Source organism: Tamandua tetradactyla, chromosome 1 (assembly GCF_023851605.1).
Source record: "Tamandua tetradactyla isolate mTamTet1 chromosome 1, mTamTet1.pri, whole genome shotgun sequence".
Classification (NCBI taxonomy): Eukaryota; Metazoa; Chordata; class Mammalia; order Pilosa; family Myrmecophagidae; genus Tamandua; species Tamandua tetradactyla.
In genome coordinates, this window is record NC_135327.1 from 16999094 (window position 1) to 17026663 (window position 27570).

General features: G+C 44.2%; 1 protein-coding gene across 11 annotated transcripts in view; it reads right to left on the bottom strand.

The window, feature by feature from the left end:
- Nucleotides 1-5727: 5727 nt before the first annotated feature.
- The window catches only part of CEP250 (centrosomal protein 250), a 59770-nt gene continuing 37927 nt past the window's right edge, over nucleotides 5728-27570 (bottom strand). For 4 of the 11 annotated variants that reach the window (XM_077170371.1, XM_077170390.1, XM_077170381.1 and 1 more), the window contains 13 exons: nucleotides 26665-26808; nucleotides 25854-25987; nucleotides 24435-24573; nucleotides 23133-23475; nucleotides 22522-22643; nucleotides 21512-21632; nucleotides 20322-20443; nucleotides 17264-19873; nucleotides 14537-14650; nucleotides 14222-14374; nucleotides 13610-13711; nucleotides 10852-10914; nucleotides 5728-9241 (listed from right to left, as the gene is read on the bottom strand). In XM_077170371.1, the coding sequence (XP_077026486.1) occupies nucleotides 8972-9241; nucleotides 10852-10914; nucleotides 13610-13711; nucleotides 14222-14374; nucleotides 14537-14650; nucleotides 17264-19873; nucleotides 20322-20443; nucleotides 21512-21632; nucleotides 22522-22643; nucleotides 23133-23475; nucleotides 24435-24573; nucleotides 25854-25987; nucleotides 26665-26808 (4437 nt within the window). In that variant the 3' untranslated portion in view covers nucleotides 5728-8971. The remainder of the gene's footprint in view (nucleotides 9242-10851; nucleotides 10915-13609; nucleotides 13712-14221; nucleotides 14375-14536; nucleotides 14651-17263; nucleotides 19874-20321; nucleotides 20444-21511; nucleotides 21633-22521; nucleotides 22644-23132; nucleotides 23476-24434; nucleotides 24574-25853; nucleotides 25988-26664; nucleotides 26809-27570) is intronic. The other 7 variants (XM_077170349.1, XM_077170326.1, XM_077170344.1 and 4 more) reach the window with 3 other exon arrangements.

Below are 27570 nucleotides of genomic sequence, written 5' to 3' on the forward strand. Positions count from 1 at the left end.
TGATCAAAAAGTATAATTAAATGAAAATTTAAAAATCCCTAAGATCGGTAGCAAGAAATTGGACTTACCTATATATCAAGTTGGTAACATAATTGCCAGAGAAAGAATTATTTCAAGTTCCTTTAGAACACAGTATACTGTATATCCTTTATAGGATATATTCTGTGGGCAAAAATAACTAAGAACCATTACTTTTATTGTGATATTGTGATATTGAAAGATTGTGTTATTTAAAATTCTATAATAAATATTGTGATATAAAGTAAGCAATTCTATTAATATTATTAGGAACTAGATACAAAATCAAACAGATAAACGAAAAACCTGGGACATTAAATTCAAAATGGAAATATCATTATGAACTCATATTAACTTTTTTTTTACTAGAGAATTTGTAGGTTTACAGCAAAATCATGCAGAAAATACAGAATTTTCATATACCACCCTATTATTAACACCTTGCACTAGTGTGGGACATTTGCTACAATTCATGGAAGGACAATTTTCTAATGTACTATTAACTATAGTCCATGATTTACATTTGTGTTCACTGTTCATATTGTACAGTCCTTTGTTTAGTTTTTGTTTATTCTAGTAATATATATATACAACTTGAAATTTTCCCTTTTACTCACATTCAAACATAAAATTCAATGCTATTATGTTCATAATGTTGTGCTACCCTCACCATCATTCATTACCAAAAGATTTCCAGCAATCCAAATAGAAACTCGGTACAACTTAAGCATTAACTCCCCATTCCCCACCCCATGCTGGCTCCTAGTAACCTATATTCTAGTTTCTGACCCTATGAATTTGTATATTCTAATTATTTCATATCAGTGAGCACATACAATATTTGTCCTTTTGTGTCTGGCTTATTTCACTCAATATGATGTCAGCAAGTTTCATCCTTGTTGTCGCGTGTATCAGAATTTTATTCTTTTTTATGGCTGATAATATTCCATTGTATGTGTATACCACATTTTATTTATCCATTCATTGGTTGATGGACACTTGGGTTGCTTCCAAGTTTGGTAATTGTGAATAATACGGGATTGCCGGGTCATATGGTAATTTTATATTTCACTTTCTGAAGAACTGCCAATTTATCTTCTACAACAGCTATAGCATTTTATAATCCCACCAACAATGAATGAGTGTTCCTATTCCTATTTCTCCACTTGTAATTTTCCTTTTTTTTTTTTTTAATACAGTCTTTCTAATGCTTGGAAATGGAATCTTGTTGTGGTTTTGATTTGCATTTCCCTAATGGGTAAAGATGTTGAGCACCTTTTCATGTGCTTTTTGGCCATTTTAATATATTCTTTAGAGAAATGTCTATTCAACTCTTTTGTCCACTTTTAAATTGGGTCATTTTGTTATTGAGCTACAGGATTTTGTTATGTATTCTGGATATTAAACTTTTGGGGGGTATATAGGTTTCCAAATATTTTCTCCCATTGTGCATATTATCTGTTTACTTTCTTGATAAAGTAATTTGATGCACAAAAGATTTAAATTTTGATGAGGTCTCATTTATTATTTCTTTTATTGTTTGTGCTTTGGGTATAAAGTCTAAGAAACCATTGCTTAACACACGGTCCTGAAGATGCTCCCCTTTGTTTCCCTCTAGTAGTTTTATAGTTCTGCTTTTTCTATTTATGTCATTAATCCATTTGAGTAGATTTTTATATATGGTGTGAGGTAGGGGTCCACCTTCATTCTTTTGCATACCAACATCCAGGTTTCCCAGTACCAATTGTTAAGACTATTCTTTCCCAATCAAGTGAACTTGTCACCCTTGTCAAAAATCAGTTGGCCATAAACATGAAAGTTGATTTCTGAACTCTCAATCCTTCTGTCAGTACCATGACAATAATGTTTTTATTACTGTGGCTCTGTAATAAATTTTAAGGTCCAGAAGTGTGAATGAGTCCTCCCACTGCATTCTTCATTTTCAGGATGGCTTTGGCTATCTGGGGCCCCTTAGCCTTCCATATAAATTTGATGATTGGTTTTCCCATTTCTGCAAAGAAGACTGTTGGAATTTTGATTGAGATCACACTGAATCTATAAATCACTTTGGATAGAATTGACATCTGAACAATATTTAGCCTTCCAAGCCATGAATACGGAATGGCCTCTCAATATTTAGATCTTCTTTGATTTCTTATAGGAATGATTTGTAGTTTTCTGTGTACAAGTCTTTTACAACCTTGCTTAGATTTCTTCCTAGATATTTGATTCTTTTTGTTGCTATTGTAAATAAATTTTTTTCTTGATTTCTTCTTCAAACTGTTCATTATTAATCATAGAAACACCACTACTGACTTTTGCATGTAGATTTTGTATCCTACCACTTTGCTGAATTTGTTCTTAGTTCAGTAGCTTGGTTGCAGAATTTTCAGGATTTTCTCTATATAGGTGTTCTAGTTTGCTAGCTGCCGGAATGCAATATACCAGAAACAGAATGGCTTTTAAAAAGGAGAATTTAATAAGTTGCTAGTTTACAGTTCTAAGGCCAAGAAAATGTCCCAATTACAACAGGCCTGTAGAAATGTCCAATTTAAGGCATCCAGGGAAACCTTGGTTCAGGAAAGCCGATGATGTTCAATGCTTCTCTCTCAGCTGGAAGGGCACATAATGAACATGGCAGGGTCTGCTGGCTTTCTCATGGCTCTACAAAAAGGACTCTCTCCAAAATATTTCCTCTTTTAAAGGATTTGTAAGCAGCTCCACCTCCAATGGGTAGAGACACACCTCTATCTTCTAATCAAAAGTTACCACCCACAATTGTGTGGGTCACATCTCCATGGGAACAATCAAAATGCTCCCACCCAGTAATACTGAATGAGGATTAAAGGACATGGCTTTTCTGGGGCCCACCAGAGATTCAAACTGGCACAACAAGATCATGTTATTTGCAAATAGGGAAAGTTTCAAGTCTTTCTTTACAATTTGGATGCTTTATATTTTTCCCATGCTTAATTGTTTTAGCTACAACTTCCGGTACAATATTGAGTAACAGTGGTGACAGTGGAGATCCTTGTCTTCTACCCGATCTTAGAGGGAAAACTTTCAGTCATTTCCCATTGAGTATAATTTTAGCAGTGGGCTTTTCATATATGCCCTTTATCATGTTGAGGAAATTTCCTTCTTTTCCTGTTTTCTAAGTGTTTGTACTCAAGAAGGGATGCTGGATTTTGTCAAATACCTTTTCTGTGTCAATTGAGATGAACATGTGTCCTCCCGCCCCTTCCTTCTGTTAATATGATGTATTACATTGATTTTCTTATGATTCCTTGCATACCTGGAATAAGCCTCACTTGATCATGGGGTATATATATATATCCCATATACACCTGAACAGGACAGTGTGTAATTCTTTTGATGTGCCATTGGATTCAGCTTGATAATATTTTGTTTAGGATTTTTGCATCTTATCCATAAGGAATATTGGTCTCATAGAATAAGTTAAGAAGTGTTCCTGCCTCTTCAGTTTTTTAGAAGAGTTTGAGCAGGAGGAGCGTTAATTCTTCTTCAAACATTTGGTAAAAGTCCCCTGTGAAGTCATCTAGTCTTGGAATTTGTTCAGAGCTTTTTGATTACTGATTCAATCTCTGTATGTATTATTGGTGTTTGAGATCCTCTATTTCTTTTTGAGCCAGTGTAAATAGTTTGTGTGTTTCTAGGTATTTTCCCATTTCACCAAGTTTATCTAATTGGTTGGTATATTGTTGTCATAATATCCTGTTATACTCCTTTTTATTTCTGTGGTGTCAGTAGTAATGTCTCTCCTTTCATTGCTGATTTTAGTTATTTGTGTCTTCTCTTTTTTCCTTTAACTAAAGTTTTGTCAAGTTTATTGATTTTTTCAAAGAATCCACTTTCAGCTTTGTTGAGTCTCTCTAATGTTTTTTAGTTCTCTATTTTATTTATCTCTACTCTAAGTTTTGTTAACTTCTTCCTTCTGCTTTCTCTGGGCTTTGTTTATTCTTTTTCTAGAGTCTCTGGTTTGAGGCTAGGTCTCTGATTTGAGATCTTTCTTCTTTTTTAATATAAATATTTAGAGCTATTCCTTTCCCTCTCATCACTGCCTTATTGCATCATGTAAGTTTTGGAATGTTATGTTTTTGCTTTCATTTACCTTATGATATTTCCTTATTTCCCTGTGATTTCTCCTTTGACTCACTGGTTGTTTAGGCATATGCTGTTTAATTTCCACATATTTGTGGAATTTCCGTTTCTCCCTGTTATTGATTTATAGCTTCATTTCATTGTGGTTGGAAAAGATACACTGTATTGTTTCAATTTTTTAAAATTTACTGAAGCTTGTTTTGTGATCTAACATATGGTCTATTCTAGTGCCAATTAGAATGTTGTCCTTTAGATACTTTCCTCAACAGGGGCCAAAGGGCTCTTCCTTTCTCTTTTCTGCCTCCTGTTTAACAGCTCTTTACTTGAAGTAGATAGCAGCCCTTTCAGAGAGATGTACCACACATTGACAGTTATCATCACCTTCATTCCTGTTCCCATTACACTTGACTTCTAAACCCTCCCTCACCAGCTGGACCCTGGGCTGAATGCCAAGGTGAAGTATCTGCAAAGCCTACAGGCAGGAACTCATAAAGTGACTTCTATGATGAGGTCCCTGATATTATTGGGCTGGCACAAAGGACCCCATTGAACATCAACCCTTTCTCCTCCAGGGAGGCTATAGGACACAACAGTTGTCATCTCTCCTCCCTTCCACTCCCAACTCTATCTTTGATCCAGCCTTTAGCTGATCACCCTTTAGGACTTGACAGGTAGATATGCAGGCAAAAGGTGGTATTGGCAGGACGTGTGGTACAGATGGATAAGGAAGGGATGGAGGCCACCAGGGAAGAGGGATGTTAGCATAGTCTGTGACCACAGCTTCCCACTTTCTTAGTGATTGGTGTCTGAGTCAGCCTGCTGCCTTATCCCATGGGACAAGAATGAAAACTTAATGGTAGATGTTAGGCTTGTGGGTTGAAAAAAATCTAACCAGGATGAACTTGCCACTGCTCTCAAAACTCTCATATGCACCTTTGACTCCATACATCCAGATTCCAGTTGGCTTGACAAATATTTGAAAAGGGCCATCAAACCCTCTCATACTCCAAGATATTCTGTGACATTTTCCCTGGCCTAATTAGGAGCAGCCAGCAAGTCTCTTCTGAGCATGAGGGTCATTCTGCAAGTGTTTATCTCACTGTATCCAGAGTCTGTCTTCTGTAGAGAAGATGAGATCCTCATTTTCAATGCCTAACATGGAGCTTTGTTACACAGAGGTTTAATGAGTATTTACCAAATAAGCTGGAGTACAGGCAGGAACAGCAACCAGCCCATTTTAAACTTGTATACCAGGTTTCCTCATTTGGGGTTGAGGCAGATAAGCTTGAAAAATAGCCCCCTTATTCAGGGAAGATCATTATATCTAAAGGCTCTAGGATGAACTGTCAAACCCCAACTCAACAGCAGAAGCCGAGGTCATCAATTGGCCAGAATATGAGACAGCTTTTGGCCAGCTCTTTCCACAACAGATCCTTAGATTCTTGGATTTGACTGGTAGGCTTATAATAGTCACAAAGGAGAGGTTATGACAAGAAACCATGATGGGAGGGTAGGGACAGTACGTGGGATTATCAGTCTGACACTAAATAAAAGCTTACCTTGATTACCATACCTCAACAACCAGTAGTAATTAAGGAAGAGCCAAATTTGAATACCATTTCTTGTTCCCCTCTTGACCTTCAAATGATCATGTGCTGGTACCGGGAAGCCAGTTTTCAGATGGATACATGACTCAGCCTCTGCAGAGACTCACATTTCTCCTCTGACCCTAACTCATTTGACCCCTAAGCCCTCCCTATGAAGGTAATATAAAGGGCTGGGGAAAGTGGTTACAATGCGATTCTTTGTCACCAAGCTACTGATGTGAAGGAATTGGATGAAATCAGAACGGCCAGGGAGTACAGTCCCTTCTACAGAGAAACCCTCTCACCTTCACCTCCATCAGGGTCTAAGCATACCTGGTCCCAGCAGGGTAGAGAGAGTAAATTCCAGGGTCCCAGGGCTTTGAGACCTCATGCTCTTGTCCTTCCTCCTCCCTTGCCTACTTCCTAAGTGCGGTGAGCAGAGGTGAGCCTGCAGCAGCAGCAGTACCAGCAGTACCAGCACCACTAGCATCACCCCATTGTGCTTCAGGATCATGTAGAGGCATCTCGTCGTTACTTGGAACACAACTGGCAGCCCTTGCTTCTTACTCTCCTCAGCCCTTGCTCACATTACCTTTCCCCCTTCTTTTTGGGAACCTAGATTTTCTATAGAACTCAGCTTCTCCCTTCTTCAGCTCCCCTCCCTTCCTCAGTGTAGGTGGTAGTGGGTCAGGAGGTTGGAGGTGAGGTATTGCAGGGGGATAACTGAAAGTGTCATCTGCCCCAAGGCCAAATACTTAAACCAGCTAGTTGCCTGATATTGGACCTCTCCCATGGGCAGAGACAAGGCTTGCGTGCAAAGTCCTAGGCCTGGGGATTGCCTTGCTATTTTTGTGGCTGGGGTATCTCCACCTCCACAGATACTTCCAGCAGCAATGCCCCTGTGCCCCAGAGGCTCTGTGGCTGCTCACCACTGTGCCACATTTGCATAGCCTGCCTCCACCAGCAGGGTGACTGCCTGGTTTGATCAGAGCCTCAGCTGGACTTGGAAGTCCCTGATGGAGTTGGGGACCATCCTATCTCCAGAGATCCTGGACTGGTGATGGTCAGTCCTGAGCTCTGAGCTGCCTCCTGTCTCTGACCCCTTTCTCTACTGGACCTCCATTCCCAATGGGCCCAGGCTCCTCTGTTCTAGAACCAGCAGATGTGGTTATCAGTGTGGTCTCTGCTCTCCTCCATACGCCTGGACCCAAGGGAACCTAACCCAATTCCAGCTGACCAAGAAGAAATATACCAATGGACCCCCAGACTGCAGCTAGACCCTGAGGCCCATCCATGCCAATCCAGTGCTAGGGTGGGGACTGCAGGGAATTGGAAGTTTTGGGAATATGGGCTAACCCAAATATGATATGACATTGCTCTGGGGGGTTAGAAGAGGGAGGGTGGTGAACACTGCCAGGTTTTGAACTCCAATGCCTACTTGATTTCTTTTCTCATCTCTGCAGACTGAACCAGGCCCCACTTTTGGGCTCTGAGAACTTCCCTGCATGACCTGGACACTAACACCCATAAGCCATTGGTACTGTTCAAGTCTCTAGATCTACTGCAAGCAGTAATGGCTTTGAGTTAAGATGGAAACTGTACCTTTTACTAAGTAGTCCATGCATGAGTTTTGGACAAAGCTTTAGCAGATGTGAACAGTTGGATAAAATGGGGCCTGGGCCCTGAGTTAGTAGGTAGCTGGTGTGCACGAAGGGGTGCTGTTCTTAAACACCCACATTTTTTGCTAGGTCTTAGCTCCATTCCCAGGTTTAGGGATTAGGAATTCCAGGTTATGGCTGGAGTGCTAGAGAAAGGTCATGCCTTATTTAAAAACAAAACAAAACAAAACTGTTCTTATGTTTTGAGAAGTCGCTAACAATAGGTCTTAAGACTCTGAGTTGAGTTCAGTCCAGATTGCTTCCACCAGGGCCAGTGTGTAAGGGATAAATTGTCTAGTCAGTCCTCTTGACTGCTTACCAAGTGGTTGAACCTGAATCAGTTCAAGGTGATATGCCCAGGAAAGGACACCTCAAGGGCATTTACCCAGAGTAGAATAGGAATGAGGCCAGACAGAGGTTCTGAGTTCTAGAGGCTCTGACTTGAGTTAAAGGTTAATTCACTGCTTTTGAGGCCTCAGAACTTATTTAATGGCAAGAACCTTTGATGGTTCCCCATTACCCACAAGATCAAATCTAGATTCCCAGGCTCTCCATAATCTCCCTCCCCATCCCTGTGCCCTGCATGAATTATGCCCCACAAAAAGATTGGTTCAAGTTTTAACCCCTTGGTCCTCTGAATGTGAACATATTTGTAAATAGGGTCTGTGAAGATGTTATTAAGATGAGGCCAAAATGGATCTGAGTGAACCCTAATCCAATATGACAGGTATACTCATAAGGAGAGGAAATTTGGACACAGTAGGAAACATACAGAAACAGCCATGTGATAGAGGCAGAGGCCAAAGAGCATCACAGATTACTGGCCACCATCAGAACCCCACAGACTTCAGAGGAAGTATGGCCCTGCCAACACCTTGATTTGAACTTCTAACCTCCAGAATTGAGCCAAATTTCTATTGTTTAAGCCAACTAGTTTGTGTTACTTGGTTACAGCAGCTCTGGCAGTTCACTGCCCTCTCCCAGATGCTTTGAATTCTACAGATTTCTCTCTGACTCAACTGAATGTTCTTATCAACTGGGCCACAAACTTCTATGGATAGGGACTTTTTCTTGTTTTTCTTTTGTAACTTTTCTCTAACAGGGCCCATGACTTAACAAATTCATGCCCCCTGACAGGAAATCTTCGGCAAATTCTTCCTTAATAAACGTTTTTGATGTGCTGCCCAGCTGTGTAAATGGAGACAGCAACAGTGAACAAATGCAAAGACCCAGGGTTTATTTTTGAATGGGAAAGTGAAGGAAAAGGTGAAGTACTGAGATAATAAATTCTAGGCAAGAGACAGTAGATGCCTTTAGGCAGGGCAAGGCATTCCTCTGAGTGACTCAGCAGGCTAACAGGCAAACCTAATTTGCCTCATTCCCATGTGAATTGGGGCCTCCCCTAGTCTTAACAGGTTTTCTTCCTGTCTCCTGACAATAGCAGCTGGCCTGGGGCTCCTAGGTTGGGTAACAGAGCCAGATCCTGCCTTTGGCAAACCTATAGCTGTGTGGAAGGGCCATGGCCCAGTAGACAGTCATTTGTCTGAGTGCTCCCTGGTTGGCCTGTATCCGCCCTAACTCTGGGTGCTACCTAGGGGTGGTGTGAGCAGCACTAAGGCTGAGGCTGGGATGAAGCAAGACTGGACCCGGGGATGTCAGGCTTTGGGTCAGGGACTCGTCCAGCTTGCGGGTCTCGGCCTCCAGGACAGTGGCCTCAGGGGCCTTGGCCACTGCGAGAAGTGAGTGGGAGAGGCTGTGATGCAGGTCTGCTAGCTCACGGCTGGTCTGTACTGAGCGAGCGATGTAGTCTTGCTTCTGCTTCCACTCCAAGGCTAGCTGGGCTCGCAGCATGGACACCTGGTAGGCAGGGAAACCAAGAAGGAGGGAGCAGAAAGTAGCTAAAATGAGAGACTTTCTGTTGCATGATGTTACGATGATAAAAATTTTAAAAACTCCGAGAACTTAAAAACACAATGAGTAAACCGTGGACTTTTGTTAATAATAATAATTATATTAATTCATCAACTGTAACAAATATATCACATTAATGCAAAATGTATGGGGGTAATATGGGGGCTATACTTTCTGCATGATTTTTCTGTAAACCCTAAAACTGCTCTGAAAAATAAATTGTTAAAAAAATTAAAATTAAATTAAAAAAAAGAAGGGAGCAGCTGAGAACCTTGAAGCTGCTCTAATTCTCCCTGTTCTGTGTTCCTATGGCTCTTTGTTTGACCAGCATTTGAGTCAATTGGAACACATACATGAATCTCAGAATCAGGCTTTATAATACTGGGGAGAAGGACCTTAGGAATCATAGAGAATCCAGTGATTCTCAACCCTGGCTGCACATGAGACTCAAATGGGAAGCTTTAAAAAAACGATTTTTATGAACTTTATTAATGGATAATTTACACGTAATAAAATGCCCAGATTTTAAGTGCATATTCTGATGAGTTTGATAATAAATATTATGCCCATGTAACCACCATCCCAATCAAGATACAGGATTTTTTAACCATCCCCCTCTGGTAACTTTCAAAAAAATACTATGACTTAATTAGACTGGAATGAGGCCTGGGTATCAGTATTTCTTTCATAGCTTAAAGCTGAGCCAGGTTGAGAATTACTGATTAACCCTTCCATTTTTCAAATGGGGATACTAAGACTACCAGGGAAGGAAGGTGGTGGAATCTCAGGGCAGGTCTGAGACTGGAATAAGGCAAGAGAGGTGCCTAGGAAACAAAATTTAAAGAGGACTTCCAGGTTGAGAATTCCAGGTTAAATATTACAACCTAGGTACCTCTTGTGGGCCACCCTAGTCTATGACCTGTATCAGGAATTGCTTTTTATGAATCTAATAGAGTTCAAAATAAAAGCTTAGGTCTAGCTATACAGTCAAGGCCCTGCCAGGAATGATTGTTGATTTCTGAACCAGACTCAGAAATCAGTATTCTATAGTTTGTGTTAATTCTGTGCCTTGAAAGAGAGGGTGAATTTTTAGATGAGGGCTAAGAGGCAAGAAGGTACTTTTTACAGTTTCCCTGGTGTTGGGCCTTGACCTGGGCTATGAGCTACCCTGCCTGGTATGCTGGGAACAGTTCTAACTGCAAGGATGCATTTGGGGACAGAGGAGGTTCTGCTTGCTTTAGTCTGTTCTCCTAGAATCTCTGTCTGCTTCTCAGCCCTCTTCCTTTTCCTTTCCCTTCTAAGTATGAATCGGCAGGTCTGGAGCCTGGATCGTGCTTTCTTCCCCTACTCCCATCCTATGCATTAGAGAGGGAGTCAGGACTAGAGCTCTTCTTGCCTCCCTACATCTACTGAAGTTCACTGAAGGCAGGGACTACTTCCCCTCTCCCGGCTGAAGGGACACAAAGAACCAAGGACATAGCAGACACTAATCCTTTGTTGCCTGAGCACAAGGAAGGGAAAAGGAGCTTAGAAAAATGAATCCTTCCAGACTGTACCTCTTTCTGCAGTTCAACCATATGCTTGGCATCTAAGGAACTCTTCCGTTCTCCACTTCCATCCTGTGGAAGACAAATGCCATGCCAACTGGAATAGGCCTTCCCAACCTGGGGTTTCTGCAGGCATCCTTCAGCTATCTTGGTACAATTCTGAGGGCCTGGGCAAGGGCTTTGAACCAGAAGTGCCTGAGCTCAGGCTAAACCTCTCCAGGGCAGCCTAATGGGGAATGCCCACAGAAACCTGAAATCTGATGCTGCACATCAAAAAGGCTTGGATGCAGTGGGGACAACAAATTCAATAGGATGAGACCTCTAACTTGGGGTTCACCCTTATAAAATTTATTCCTGCAAAGGAGACACTAAGCTGACTTATAATTATGCCTAAGAATCATCCCCAGAGAACCTCTTTTGTTGCTCAGATGTGGCCTCTTTCTCTAAACCAATTCAACTATGTGAGACATGACTCCCAGAGGTGTAAATCTCCCTGGTGATGTGGGACAGAATTCCTGGTATGAGCTGGGATCCGGCATCATGAGATTAAGAAAGCCTTCTTGACCAAAACAGGGAAAAGAGAAATGTGACAAAGTTTCAGTGGCTGAGAGATTCCAAACAGACTCAAGAGGTTATCCTGGAGATTATTCTTATGCATTACATAGATACCTCTTCTTGGTTTATGGTGTACTGAAGTGGCTGGAGGAAAGTACCTGAAATTGTTAACTGTATTCTAGGAGCCTTGATTGTTGTAGATGATCCTATAATTATATAATTTTTACAATGTGACCATGTGATTGTGAAAACCTTGTATCTGATGTTCCTTTTATCCAAGATATGGATAGATGAGTAAAAAAATAAGGATAAAAAAATAAACAAACAATGGGGGGGGATAAAGGGTAAAAAATTAGGTAAATTGATGGGATCAATGATACCATCCTGACCAAAAGGGAGTAAAGAAGTGTAACAAATAAGGTATCAGTGGCTGAGAGAGTTCAAATAGAGTCAACAGGTTACTCTGGAAGTCACTCTTATACAAGCTTCAGTTAGACATTGCTACCTATCATAACTTGCCAAACCTCAACCAGGACCATTCCAGCCAATCCTAAAGAACACCTAGGGCAATATATTCTACAAAGGTTCTATGCACTAGGGTAACTTTCCAGAATCCTACAACATTTAGATGGGTCCCTGGATCAGGTAAGTCCTGAAATGCAGAGAGGCCAGCCTCTCTAGAACATCAACGAGTTCCATCCCCCTATCTTGTATTATTGACAGCCTCTCAAAACATGAAAAAGTAAAATTGGGCATAGCCCAAATACCTCTAAAGAGTGGGAGAAAGATCAAAGTTGATGGGGTTATACAGAGAAGGTAGGGTTTAACAAATGAGTATGATTGCTGAATCATTATATTGATACCCATATCAAACTCTGAAATCTCTTCTACAACTAATTATTGCAATGTACTTTGACATTTATTGCTTTTTTGTATATATGTCATTTTTCACAAAAAAGAGGGAAAAAAAGAAGGAGGAGTATAACAGAGAAGATAGGATTTAACCAATGAGTATGATTGCTGCCTCATTATATTGATATTTCTTTTAGTCTCCAGTGTCTTGGAGCAGCTAGAAGAACAAATGAAAATCGTGGAACTGTAACACACACTAAACTTTAAAATCTGTTCTATAACTACTTGTTAAAATGTACTTGGAAATTTACTGCTTTTTTTTGTACATATGTTATATTTCACAATTTAAAAAGTAGATAGAAATATTAGTGGTCAATGAGAGGGGAAGTAAGGGGTATGGGAAGTATGAGCTTTTTAAATTTTTTTATTTCTTTTTTTGGAGTGATGCAAATGTTCTAAAAATGATCATGGTGATGAATATACAACTATGTGATGAAATTGTAAGCCAGTGATCGTATACATATTTGGACTGTGTGTGTGTGTGAAGATTTCTCAATAAAAATATTTTTTTTTAAAAAAGAAACAACAATAAATTAAAAAAAAAAAGCTTGGATGGCATTTGCTTCTTTGAAGTACTTCTTCATTTTACAAAAGTATACCACACATCCACTTTGTGCTAGCTCTGGGCTGTGAGCTAAGGATGTACAGAGGAAGTTAGATGGGGTGCCTACAACTTTGCAAGTTCTCACTTAAAGGAAGAACTGGGGAGAGCTTGGAAATGCTCAGCCACTAAAAACAATCCCTCCCTGACAGGCTGCATGGTTGTGTCTATTGATGGGCATACCTCAGCTAAAAGTGTGCTGGTTTGCGGGGTCTTCCCCAAACCTACTCAAAAAAGGGATTCTGACCTCAGGAAATACCAGATCTTAGTTTTCTAAACTCAGTATTACAAGGTCTAAGAAATATTCAAAGTTGTTATCAAGCTCCTAGGCACATCAGGGGCTGGCAGGCATCACACAACACCTCCAATGCCGGGACTCCAACCAGAAGTCCATTGAGCCCTCCTCTTAGGGGAGCTTGAGGCACTGGTCTGGGGACAGTCAGGTTATAGGTCAGTGAAGGCTTCGAGTTCCTCAGAATTCAGGGCTGCTAGCCTTGACTCCACCCACCCACTGATGCTGGGTCTCCTTGCTGGGTCAGAGACTGAGCTGTGCTGACTGGACAAAACTCAGTCAGGAAGGATTCTCTAGATGGGCAAAAGTGGCTCTTTCCCCAACAAGGGTGGCCTGGGATACACACTGCAGAGGGCTGAGCCTCAGGTTGGCTGGGGATGGGCTGCAGTTGATGAAAATAGGCAAACCTGCTGTGTGGGTGGTGGTGCCATGGCTTCACTTGTCTGCAGGACCCCTGCCCGGGATGCACGCATGAAATCCCGCTTCAGCTTCCTCCGCTCCCGCTCTACCTACCCAGACGCAAAGTGACAAATTAGGGCTCAGCTTGGTTCTGTGGCTGGAATAGGGCTGCTTTTCTCAAAAGAGAAGACCAGTACATTGTGAGTGTGAAGGGACAGTCACCATGGGAAGCTAAACTCCTGAGCTGAGGGGAGCACATACTAGGGCAGTCCCGAATGCAGAGGAGAGCTTCTGGGGCAGAGGTTCTGAAGGGTAGGGTCAGCCTCAGGCCTCTAGAGCAAGGTCCAGCAAACTTTCTGTAGAAAATATTTTAGGCTTTGTGGGCCATATATATCTGTTGCAACTATTCAACTCTACTATTGTAATATGGAAACAGCCAGAAATAACACACAATTACTGTGCTCCAATATAACTCCATTTTCAGAAACAGGCAGTATGCTGGATTTAGCCTCTGGGCCAAAGGTTGCTGACCCCTGCTCTGTAAAGGATGGCATGAGAAAGGGAGATGCATGTCCACTGGACCCCACAGGAGGGAGTTGTGGACAGTAAAAGTTGCTTACCTGCTCCAAGGTGGTCCGCAGCTGGACATTGTGGCGCTGCAGCCTGCTCCGGTCAACCTCTAGCTGTGCCACCACTTGTTGTAGGTACTCAAGTCTTTGTCTCCAAGGGTGCATCTCCATCCCAGGACTAGGCTCAGCCTCCATTACTGAGACCTGTGGGAGACCTGTGACTCTCACAGCCCCTCAGACAGGTGAGGGACAGAGGACCAGGGGACCAATCTGGCAGGCCTTGACATTAGGGACCCAACTCCCAAAGAAAAAGGACAAACTCCTGGATAGGGACTCCATCTGCTCCCACCAGGACCACTAGCTTACCTCTCCTGGCTGTCCACTCTGTTCTTCTCTGGGTCCCTGTTCTACTGTGCTGCTCAGGCCTGGGCTGTGCAGCTGTTCCTTCTCCAGAGCCTGCCTGGTGAGCTTTAACTCATCCTGGGGTATAAAGGTATGGAACGAAATCAGTCCATGCCAACATCATACCCAGACCCACCTCACCGTCCATCTTCATAAAAAGCTGTTCAATTTTCTCATCAGATTGTAATATTTATTTCTCCTGGAGCCTCTAAGCTATTCTAGTTCAGAGCCTTCATTTTATAGATGAATGAAATGAAGGATCTCCCAAGGAAACAGTGAGCTAGCCAAGTGAACTAGCACTGGAACCCCTGTCTCAGATAAGCTTGAAAGCTAAATGATCATTTGGAGCACTGAGGTATTGTGGAAAAAGCACAGCCTCTGAAGTCACACAGTACTGGGTATTATGTCACCACTTATTGGCTATGTGACCTTGGTCAGGATATGAGCTTTTTACAAACCCTGATTTCCTCATTTGTAAAATGACCACATGCTCCATGAAGCATGGGTCAAGTCTTTGGGGTGAAGTCTCTTAAGATAAACAGGGAAACCTAACGCTAGATATTTTCTAGGCATCCTGTGTTTTGTAAATCATAACAATCAAGAAGAAAGAAAGACAAAAGAAAATAAGTGTACATGTGTGGGTGAAGGTTGTTTGAGAGAGAGGAAGAACGTACTGGCAAAAAGGCTGGACTCTGGAGTCAGACTGCTTAGTTCTAATTCTATTCTGCCAATCACTAGCAGTATGACCTTGGGAAACTTAGTCCCTCTGATCATCCATTCCTCAACTGTAAAATAAGGATAATAATAATTCTGACTTTTCAAGGTTGTTGTGGAAGAAAATGAGAGTACACAATACTTGGCATGTAAAACACTTTTTGGAATTAGTACTACTATGATAAGGGGCTGCATTTGAAAGATATCCTTGAGTGTTTGTGGCTGGGGATAGGGTGAGAGATGGGGATAGCATGAGTACGGTGATCCTGAGTTACATTATTAAGTGACTATCTGCTGCTCCCAAGAGGGATAAGAAGTGCCCTCCAGCTCCAGCTACACACCTTCCTTTCTCTGTGCTCTGAAAAGAACAGGTCTGGAAATAGGAAAGCTGTTTCCTTCACTTACTGACTGTTTCCTCATGCCAGTTACTATGCTAAGCATGTTATATGTATTATCTTATTTCGTACTCAAAATGACTGCATGAGACTGGTACTATCATACCTCTATTTTATAGATGTGAAAACCAAGGGTCAGAGAAGTGAAGGTACCTACCCCGAAGCACACAGCTAACAATTTACAAAACTGTAATTTCAACTTCAACATTCATAAATGTAACTATTGCCCTTTACCAAGAGCAGAGTTCTATGAGTTCTCAGATTTCCTGAGGGGTTGTATGTCTTGAGATGAGGAAAGGGGCTCTCTGGGGCTCAGCCTATATCAAAGGACCAGGATGTAGAGTCAATTCCCCTGGAAAAATGGGTTGGGTTCCTCTTGGCAAAAGAGGCAATGTCTATCTATGTCCAACTGTCAACCAAGATGTCTGATCACCTGCTCTGCATAGGCCGTGTGCTTAGGGCTGGGGGGACCTTGAGGCTATATGGTATACCCCTAGGTCCCAACCTAGAGCCCAATTCTTTTCTCACTTGACATTCTACCTAGAAGAGTCCTCTTGTTCCTAAGTGCCGACCCCAGGCTCACCCTTCAGTTTCAGACCAGTTTATACATCTACTTCCGGGACATCTCTCCTTGCCCTTGCATGGCATGTCCCACAGCTCACTCCATTTCCAGACTGAACTCATCATGACAATCTTCTTCCCTCAAATTGCTGTTTCTCCTCTCAGAGAAGTGCTATCATTGACCTATCTGCCCCAGTCAGAAACCTGGGTGTTGCCCTTTACATCTTTCTGTACTTTCTTTACCCTCTGCACTTCGTAGCCAATCAATTACCAGAAGTCCTGCGAACCTCTTAAATCCATTCACATGTCTCCATGCACACTCTCAACTATCTGAGATCACCACCTGGTCTTATACTATAGCCTCCTAGGTGGTCTCCCCAAATAGACAGTTGGTCCACACAGCTGCCTAAGTGCTATTTCCTAACTGTTTATCTGATAATGCTACTCCCCACCCCCAAAACCCTTCATCCGCTACCCACTGGTCACCCAGGTCCTTAGCATGATTTACAAGCCCTGAATGATGGGGCCCCTGCTGTTCTTTCTTCTCTTGCCAACTCTCCACTCTCTCCCTGTCCCAGGCAGCCTGAACTGAACACCAACCTAGATGTTTCATTCTCTCCTTGTTTTTCCTCTTGCCCAGAAAGTGCTTCCCTGACCTGTTCTTGGCTAATTCCTTACTGGTCCCTTCAGCTCTAATTTTTAATGCCACTTTCTAGGAGGCTTCTTGAGATCCACCCCCAAGAAAGTTTAGTTGTCACTCCAGTATACTCAGAACACACTGAACTTCCCCTATTAGACACTCTTCACACTGCATTGTAACTGCTTATCTACCAGACTCTAAGCTCTATGAGGGCAAGAAATGTGTCTATCATTCTCTCTGTATTCCCTTGGACTAGCACAGTATCTGAAATCCATCCATGTTGAAGTGCTCCTGATCTCAGCTTTCACACCCTCTGTAAGGTACCAGAAGCTCAGTCCCTGAGCTCAGCCAAGCAGGGCTCTGTCCCCTGGCGTGACTTACCTGTAGTCTCTGTTGCTCTGAATTGCGCTCTAGGACAGAGGCTTGTAGGAACAGGACTGCCTCCTGCAGACTGCTGACACTGGCCTTGCTCTGGGCCATGGACAGTGCCAAGCCCTGGGCCTTCTCCCTCCACTCGATCTCCCTGGCTTCTGTCTGCCTAAGGGCTGCCTGTAGTCGCTCCAGCTCCTCCTGCAGCCTAGGCTCTACAGAATCAAGGTTTGGAGATGGCTCCTGCCCTGGGGAGGCTTTGTGGTTGTGGGGTGAGTCCTCTAAATTCCTCCTTTGCTGGGCCTGCCTCAGCTCCAAGATCTCCTCTTCCTTTTCAGCTAGTATTAGCTGTAGCTCCCGTAGACTCTCATGAAGGGCCCTCATTTCTTCTCTCCCCTGCTCCAGGCTTTGCTTCCTTGGGGTTTCATGCTCTTGGCTCCTCTGGGCCAGAGCCTTCTCCAACAGCTGCTTCTTTTCCTTCTGATTTCTCAGCTCTTCATCCTTCTGGGCAAGTGCCTGCTGGAGCTGCTGCATGGCCTCCTGGTGTCGGAGATCCTGGTCCTGGATCTCACCTTCACGCATCCTCAAGGTCTCTTCCAGCTTTCGGGCTTGCGCTTGACAGCACTCCAGAGTGACCTTCAGGGTGGCAGTGTTGGCCTCCAGGCTGCGGCTTAACTCTGCCTGCCCAAGGAGATGCTGCTCTTTCTCCTGCAGGGAAACCTCAGCCTTCCTCAGGGCCTCCTGCAGAGCCTGAGCCTGCTCCCAGGCAGACTCCTCCTGATGCTGAGAGGACCGGCAATCTGCCCGCAGGGCCTCCAGCTCTTGGTCCTGTTCCTTGAGCATTGTCTCTGCCTGCAGCCAGCTGTCCTTCAGGGCCCTGACCTCCGCCTCATGCTCCTGTGCTCGCTCAGCACTCTGTTGCTGGAGAGCCAGCAGAGATTTCTCCTGCTCCTGAAACTCAGCCCTTAGGTCACCCAACACCTCCTCCAGGGCCTGCACTTGCCGTCTCTCCACTGTCAGCTCTTCTTGGAGCCTTTGCACTTGTTCCTTGTGGTCCTCGAGCTCTCCCTGGCACTCCTTCAGTGTCATATGGGCCTGCTCCAGCGCTCCTTGGAGTGTGCTGGCCTGTTCCTTCACACTGTCTTCCTGCCCCTGGGCCTGCCGCTGTTCTTGCTGCAGGGCCTCCACCTCTTGGTCCCTCTGAGCCAGGGTTCTCTGGGCCTCTTCTAGCTGACCCTGAAGTGATTGTGCTTTCAGCTCTCCTTGTTCCCTGGCTTCCTGCAGGTGCTGCTGCCAGACCACTACCTCCTGTTCTCGCTGTGTCAGGAGTAGGCTGGTCTCACCCACCTTCCTGTGTAGGTCTTGGAGCTGCTGTTCCAGCTGCTCCTTGTGCTCCTGAAATTCCTGGATCCGCTCCTGTTGGCATTCCACCTCCTTCTCTTTGTCACGCAGGATCAGCTTCATGTGCTCTAGGCTCCCACGTTGTGCCTTAATTTGGCCTTTCTCCTCCTCTGCCCGCTCCTGCATCAGCTGCCTCTGAGAGGCCAGCTCCTGGCCTCGCTCTCTTAGGGACAGCTTGATCTGTTCTAGGTCCTCCTCTAGGATCTTGGTCTGTAGTGTCCTTTGATCTTCTAGGACCTGAATCCTCTCCTTCTGCAGAATCAACTCCTGGTCCCCCTTCTCGAGATCCTGAGTCAGATGCTCCTTCTGCCTCTGCAGCTCCTCAATCTGTTCTCGCTGGGACTGCACCTCCTGGTCTCTCTCCTGGAGCTCCCTTGCCAGGAAGGCACTGTGGTTCTCTAGCTCATGGATCTGACTGCTTTGTGCCTGTAGTTCCTGGCTTCTTTCTTCAAGGTCCAGTGTAAGGTGGGTCAGAGCCACCCTCTGCATTTCCCTCTGGCCCTCCAACTCCTCAATCGTCTTTTGCTGGCACTGCATTTTGTGATGGTTTTCTTCCAGTTCCAGGGCCAGGCATTCCAGACTAACTAATTGCTTTTTCAGATCCTTAATCTGTCCTCTCTGGGACTCAATTACTTGGGCCTTCTTCTCAAGTTCTACAAGCTGATGCTCTAAAATATTCCTCTGAGTCTCCCGATCCTGCTCGAGCTCTTTGATCTGTTCCCTCTGCATGGTCAGCTTCTGCTCTCGCTCCTGGACGGCCATGGGCAGATGCTCTAACACAGACCTACACTTCTCCAACTCTTGAATCTGTTCTTGTTGCAGATCCACCTCTTGGTTCCGCTTTTTTAAGTCCAGAGACAGCACTTCCAAGGCAGCCTTCTGCATTTCCCGTTGCTTCTCCAGTTCCTGGATTTTCTCCTGCAAATTATCCATTTCCTCTTCTCTATCAGATAGGGTTTGGGCCAGGATAGCCAAGTTCTCCTGTAAAGCCTTCCCTTGGGCCACTTTCAGCTCGCACTGCTCTTGTAGAACCTGCACTCTCTCATGCTCACTCTCTACCTCTTCATTTTTCAGTTTTAGGGCGGAGCGAGCAGTTCTCAGGTCTTCTTCCAGGACCCCAGCAGCACTTGCCTGAGCCCTAGCTTCTACTATAGATGCTTGCAGATGTTCCACCTGGGTTTGTAGGTTTTCCTTGGCTGCCTGAAGTAATTCTTGCTCATTCTGGAAAAAGAGATGAAAACTACCTTAGACTATACTTCCCTGGTACTATCACTCTAACACAAAGGTCGGTCCTTCCTTCCTTTCATGGCACCAACAGTGACAAGGACTTTGGGCAAAAAGTGTGCTTCATTTAAGCTAATACTGTCAAAGAACATCCTTATCACATTCCAGAGGAGAAAGCCAAGTACAAATGAGCCATTTGCCAACTCTGGAACTTCAGGGCAAGGGACAAAAATCTCAACCTCAGTTCAGAAAAAGCAATAGAAGGAGGATTCACTGGGGCCTTAATGGCCCTTCGGGACTTGGGGGACATACAGAGGAACTGTGATACTTGGCAGAGGAAGCTGGGTACTGTATGTGGATGGAATATAACTGTGGGAACTGGAGCCTTAGGCCCTGAGAGACTTCTCCTGAGGCAACTCCCTCCCCCAAACCAGTACCACTTTACCTGGGCTTCTATTCTCTGAAGCTCTGCTTGCTGTAGGCGACTCTGCAAGGATGCCACAGTTTCATGCAGTTCCATCAGTTCAGATTCTAGGGAATTCTGTTTTCCTTCCCACTTGGATTTCTCTTTGGGAAGAGGAGAGGCAGTGGTGCAGACCCATGGTTGGGGGTGGGAGAAAGAGGGATGTAAAGGCAGATGGAGGATGAGGAAATAGAATCAAACGGAAGAAGGCCAAGAAAGAAAGAATGACATCCAGTTTCATACAGACATCACCCACCTGTCAGCTGGTCCTTTACGTTTAGACTCCCCACTATTTCTAGACTCATGTCTGTATCTGCTGCACAGCCCCAGCACTAGCTCACACTTAACATTCTAACACTTCCTCACCTTGACCACATGTAGATCCTCAATCCTGGGTTCCAGACAGATTTGAGCTAGATGATACTGGACGTCCCTTCCAGCCCCCAATTCTGCGACTCTGCCAAGGTTCTTAGAACTCTGGGTTGTTCAGCTAGCTGCTATGCTGACCCCAATATCTGGAATATGCACCCGAACCCCACTCTATTTAGATGGCTCTCAGGAAGCCCTCTGTGATTTACTCATGGCCCAGACCGCCTCCCCAAATTGTCCTCTCTCCTGAAGTAAAGACTTAAAATCTCGACCCTCTCCTCTACTTTCCTTTCAAGGCAGTCACCACCCTTTCCAGTCTTTGATTGTGGCACAGATATGTTCTTTTCAGATTCTTCCTCCTCGCTGTCTCCCAAACAAGTCCAAAATCTTGCCATCAAAGGCTAATCATTTTGAGGACATGGTTGGAGATGATAAAAATGAGAAACATGGAAAATGACAAAACATACAGAATGTTAACATGTTCTCATAGTCCTGGCCCTGTTTTCTGGTTTTTTTTTTACCTCCTTCAGAGATAAAAAATGGATGAAAGTCTAGCCACTACTCTTAGTTCATCAAATTTGTTCCCACTAACCCCCTTTCTCTAGGATGGCCCTCCAAGGCCCCTAAAGCAGAAAAGTAGTTCAAGGAAGTCATCACCCAATTTGGAGACACATCTAGATATCTTCTCAGTTGTGGGTAAGCAATAAAAAGAGTGATTGCTAAGCCTGCTCCTGCCATTTCTGTGCTACCTACTTCTCCTTTCTCTTTTGTCCAAATCGCCTCTGCTGCCCTGAGCATCTTACCTTCCTGGTTCTTAGAGAGCTGGCTCTGTAGCTCCTGCAACTCTGTACAAACATGGTTATTCTCAGCCTCAGTATCAGTTAGACGCTGTTCCAGCTTCTGGATCTGATCCCTTAGATCATCCTTGGGGAAAAAAAAAGACATGGATAATCTCAAGTTCTTCCTCTTCCACAAAGCTGTCCCAGTCTAGGGATCCACATCTCCCCTCAATCTCAGCCTTCTTGTGGTCTTCCATCACAGACGTATTCCCAGGTTGCTGGGGGTTATTTAACTCTGACCACACATGGATTTGGTTCCTGGAAGTGATAGGATCTGTATCCCTTTCTGTCTCCTCTCTACCTTTAAAAAATGAACTCCTGCTTGAGGTTCTTAGCCCAAGGGTCACTCATTTCTTCCCTCCCTGAATTCCTAGTTCAAGGATTAGCCTAAACGTCACTTCTTCCTTCTGCAGTTCCCTCCCCAAGTCAGACTGAATTGGCCCTTTTCCTGATTTCAATAGTGCATCATTTGCATCTTATGTTAACTGTATTAATTCTGTCTTATTTTAGAATACAGTTTGGTTCATCAGCCATGTCACCATCCCTATTTGACGGCAGAGATCACATCTTTCCCCTTTTTGTATCCTCTACTCAATTTTTATTGATTAATGGGTTCAGTATAAGGTGATATTTGAGACATTGCATTCAGTCTTGGGCTTGAATGTTGCTACAAATAGCAACCTCAAACCTCAGTATCATGTTGTATGTACAGGTTTTTATACTTTACAGGGATCGTTCATGTCCCTCATTCAGTAAATCCTCAAAACAACCCTGTGAGGCAGGCATCATCAGTGCTACTTTACAAATAAAACCAAGATCCAGAAAATTCAAATACTTTTTCATGGTTGCCAGAAATTAAATGGTAGAGGTGGAACTTGATTTCAAGAATAAAACAAGTCAAATTGCTTCATGAGTCTTCTCATGCTTTTTAGGGGGAGGTGAAGAGGTCAAGGAAGGAGAGCAGAGAAACCTACCCGAGCCTGCCGAGTCTTCGACAGGTCTTGGCAAAGCTTGTGGAGGGCAGATGCCACCGCCTCAGTGGAGAGAGAAGTCAGGAGGGGCCCTTTTTTAATGAGGCTCCTTGCCTCACTCTGATCTGAAAGAAATGAGGAAAAACCTAACCTATAAAAAGAAACAGCCATATCTCCCCAGACATGGCCTTGGCCTTGCCACTGATCCCTCCTCTCTTCAACAGTTCATTCATCATGTATTTTCTGCATACCTATGTGCCAGGCGCTATGTAGCTATCATTTGTTGGGTATTTAATAAGTGTCAAGAACTGTGTGAGCTATTTTACATCTGAAATCTCATTAACACCTCAGAAATATCCTGAGAGATAAGTACTTTGAACGTCGTCATTTTATGGTTGAAGAAAATCAAGCTCAGAGAGTACAGGTAACTTGCCTAAGACACACAATTAGCAAATGGCAGAGCTAGGGTTCAAACTCAGGAAAAATTAATTTCAGGGTCTGTGGCCTTAACCTTGATGCAATATTGCCTAAGGAACTGGATTCTCCTTCATTCTGCCCTAGGAGCTAGGCCTGGCTTTGGCCCCAATGACTGAGTACTTGGGCAGTTGCATCACCTGGCTCAGGGCTCCAGAGGGAGGGAGCAGAGTCTCCCCCACCACTCAGCTCAGGCCTGCTCTCACAGACAGACCCCAGGGCCTGCTGCAGGACAGAGTAGAGGCAGGAGAGCTGGGCCTGGGCATAGTGTGCAGGCTGCTGCTCTGCAGCCAATGCCTCAAGCTGGCTCTCCATGCTGCGCAGTTGCAACTGTAGTTGGGCTCCCTTGGCTTCCTGGGCCCATAAGGAAGCTCGCAGCTGCTGCTCCGTGACCCGGGATGCCTCCAGCTCCTCCAGCAGCTGTGCTTCCTGGGCCAGAAAGTCATCCTCCTTTGCCTTCAGCTCCTGCCTCAGTAACTCCACCTGTCAGGGATGAAGTGCAGTCACTCTGAGTAGGGAGGAAATACTGTCTCCTCAGACATTTCAAGGCCTGACCCCACTCAATCCCTGCACAAACCTTAATCAGGGCCGGCAAGATTTCAGCAGGCTTGGTCTGACGCTAGGTCTTGCACCTGGATGTCTACCTACAAGTGGCTTTCCCCTACCTCCTGACACATGGGCCTATGCTACACAAATGGGCTTCTGCCCTAGTTCCCCTGACAGATATGCCAGCTCCCTGCTGTGATGAGAACTCTGCCCTGAAACCCGGCCACTGAGCCTAATAAAACCAGAAACAGTACAATTGGCTACCATTTACTGAATGCTTTAGGTCCATTGTCTCCTTGTTTCCTTATATTCCTATAATGGTTAAGGATTATCGTCTCTGTTTTATGGATGAGGAAACTAAGGCTCACACAACCAAGAAGCAAGAGATTTGGGAGTCAAACTCAGGAGTATCAACAAACAGATGTGTCCTTATTGCTGAAATCTACTGTCTACCTCTCACTGCCCACTCCTTCCACACCTCTTTCCTCTGTACCCAAGATCTAGGGTCCTGCTGTGAGCAGAATGAGTCCCTGGAAGTACTACTGCTGCTGCCTACCTGACTTGGAGTATTATTTGGTGCACAACTCCCCCTGCTTTGTCTTGCCAACCAGCTCAAGCATACTTGGATGCAGCTGTGCTTGAGCCAGGCCCTACTGCACCCCAATCCTGCAGGCACTATGTTCTAGGTTCCCCATAGGGGCCAATCTCAGCTCTGGGTCAGGTTCTCAAGCCCCCACCCTGCCCATTCTTGGTTTCCTTCTCCAGCTAAGATCCCAGCTTACTGTGTCATATAGAAAGAGAAGGGTCCTCTCTATGCAAAGACTATGCAATCACCCCACCACTCCAGAAAAAGGCTTCTACCAAGGGAGTAGGGCTCATAAGCAGGAGGAAAGTACCTGAGCACTAAGCTCCTTCTGCCCTCCCTGGGCCTCCTGCACGTCCTGACGCAGAGAGGTCAGCTCTTGTTGTCGAGCAGAGTCAGCTTCTTGTAAGACAAAGAGTTTCTGTTCCTTTTCCACCAGGGAGAGAGATAGGCTGAAAAAGAGAATAGTCAGAGGGGTAGGCCACCTCTCAGGGAATGAAGAACTACCTTCTCATCTGATTGTTTTCTAAATACAGTATTAATAATTAAAATAGAAATAGTAATGATAATGGTTATACTGTAACAACAGCAGCTAAAATTTATTGGACATCTACTGAGTGCCAAGTACTGTCCCAGGTACTTCATGCATATTGTACCTCATTTTAACATCACAGTTTATTCTTCTCTGGCAAATTCCATATCATAAAAACCTCCCTTCATCCCATCTATATATAATCTATGACTAAATATAATTGATTCTAACTCCCTTAATGTCCTTTAAACCCAATCTTTCCTTCTCTTCTATACTACCCCACCTGGGTTAGCCTTTGTATTTCTCATATGGACAATTGTACCAGCCTTTTCTAACTTGTCTTTCTGCCCCCAGTATCATCACCAAAAAGATCGGTCCCTCTCAAACTCCTATAGCATTGAGAATATGTGCTGTTCTTCACTCTGATTAGTCTAATGTCATTCCTGATGTTTCAAGCCATTATTATTCCTCTAATACATCATTAATTCAATCAGGTCAATTTTCCTACTTAAAACCCTCCTCTGGTTTGTCTCAAAACTTAAACTACAAACTCCTTGCTGTGCATATAAAATCCTGAATGATATGGCGCTTGTCTAGCCCATGCCACTCTCTCATTCACCATGCTCGAGTCACACCACACTCTTTCAGTTCCACCAAACACTCCAAGCTGTTGTCTGCCTCAAGGCCTTCATACAAGATTTCTAGTCCTACTATACAGAATGCTTCCTCACCTCTCTGCATAAGTGGCACCATTTCATTCTCAGTGCTCAGTTAAATGCAACTTCCTTCCCTAACAACCTATTAAAATAATCTCACTCTCTTACTTCTATTTCAGCACTGTTTCTTTCCTCCACATCATATCATAAGCTGTAATAATTTATTTTAGGGATTATTTGATTAATGTCATCTCCACAAATCTATAAACACTTTTGAGGCAGGGACCATATTGCAGCCACAGCCAGACATAGTGCCTGTTGCATAATAGGTGCTCTCTAAATATTTACTGAATGAATGAAGTATAAGCTTTGCAAACAGGGACCAGGTCCTCTCCACATGTCTACCTGTATAGCCCAGAGCTGGAGACATGGAAGGTTCAAGAAATCCCTACTAGAAGACCTGACCTTATAGTGACCACTGTCACTTTATAGTGACTACTATAGCTAGTCAGGAAAAGCCAACTCCACAGCCTGTCTAGCCTACCTGGCTTTCTCTCTCTCCAGCTCCTTCTGAATCCGGCTGTACTCCTGGTTCTGTCTCAGCTTCTCCTGAATCTCCTGTTCCACCAGCTTCTGGGAGTCATCCTGGGCAACCAACCGAGACTTCAAATTCTCCACCTAGAAGATTAAGGGCAGGATGACTAAGATGGCAAGACAGAGGGCCAGTGAGAAGAAGCTTCTCACCTAGGGCTTTTGGACCCTTCAATGTTTTCCACCACCACTGGCCCATGTTTAATGCTCTAGAGTCTCCACCAACCCCTATGTGCTGCCCTTAATTCCTCCATGCCCAATACCATTCTGCCTAGTCATCTGTTCCTTCAGCCTTAACACAGGCAGTATAATAAGTGAATATTACATACAGCATGAAAAAAATCTGAATATAACTGTACCTAAAGGCAAAATGATGGGCAAGTATGCAGTGATCCTACCTTTTTAAATAAATGTTAGAATGCCATATGATATAAAACTGTGAGAAGGAGATGTACTGAATATGAAAAGCAGTCTGATATACAAAAATATTAGACTTATGGGGATGAGAAGAAAAATTGAAACGGAGACTGTGAGAAAATCTAAACTCTATGGTCATATTGAGAACGAGATTACTATTCCAGGGCCTCTAAGAGGCACATGCTCAACTCTGAGCACCCTTCAATTTCCACTCAGTACGGTGACCTACCCTAACCCTCCCAAGTTCAGGCAGCAGGGCTAAGGTTCCCCTTGTCCTTCAGGAGGGCATAGGAGAACCTGGCCATGCTGGGAAGGGTTACGGGGTTGGGTGGAGAGGAGGAGGGAACCTGCTTCTGCAGGTCTGTCTTATCCTGCAGTAGTGTGCTTCCCTCTTCTTGGAGGGCAATAAGGCTGTCTTGGTACTGCTGGGCTGCTTCTTCCTGCTCCTGCTGAGCCTTCTGGAGCTGGGTCTGTAGCATCCCAGCAGTCTCCTGCAGAGGGAAAAGGTTCAGTGAGTAGGGAAAAGAGGAAAGCTACTACTGGAGTCTTGGCCTCAAAATGCTTGTCATATAAATACTGATGGGTTTTTTTGTATGCTGTATGGCAGGGGTCACATTTCATTATTTTTCCATGTGAGTACCCCGTTATTGCAGCACCATTTGTTGAATTTTTGTTTGTTTTTTGGTTTGTTCATTTTGCTTATTTGTTTGTTTTGGGGGAAGTGCATAGACCGGGAATTGAACCTGGGTCTCCTGCATGGCAGGCGGGAATTCTACCACCGAACTACTCTTGCAACCCCAAATATTGATTTTTTTAGTTTTGGATTGACGAAAACTGGGGTAGAACAAATATGTCATTTCCAAAATGCCTTGTCACCTCAAATTTCCTTAACTCCTCACTCATGCTCCCTTTCTTCTCTCACTAAGCACACTAGCTCACCCAGGCCTTCTTGGCCAGGGTCCCTGGGTTGACAGTAGACTCTGATCCACACCATCACAACAGCCTCCCACTGTACCCACTGTTCCAGTTTGCTAGCTGCTGGAATGCAACACACCAGAGATGGATTGGCTTTTAAGAAAAGGGGATTTATTTCGTTAGTTCTCCAAAAGGAAAGGTAGCTAACTTTCAAATGAGGTTCTTTTTTATGTGGGAAGGCACAGGGTATTCTCTGCTGGCCTCTCCAGGCCTCTGGGTTCCAACAACTTTCCCCGGGGTGATTTCTTTCTAAATCTCCGAAGGCGTGGGCTGAGCTG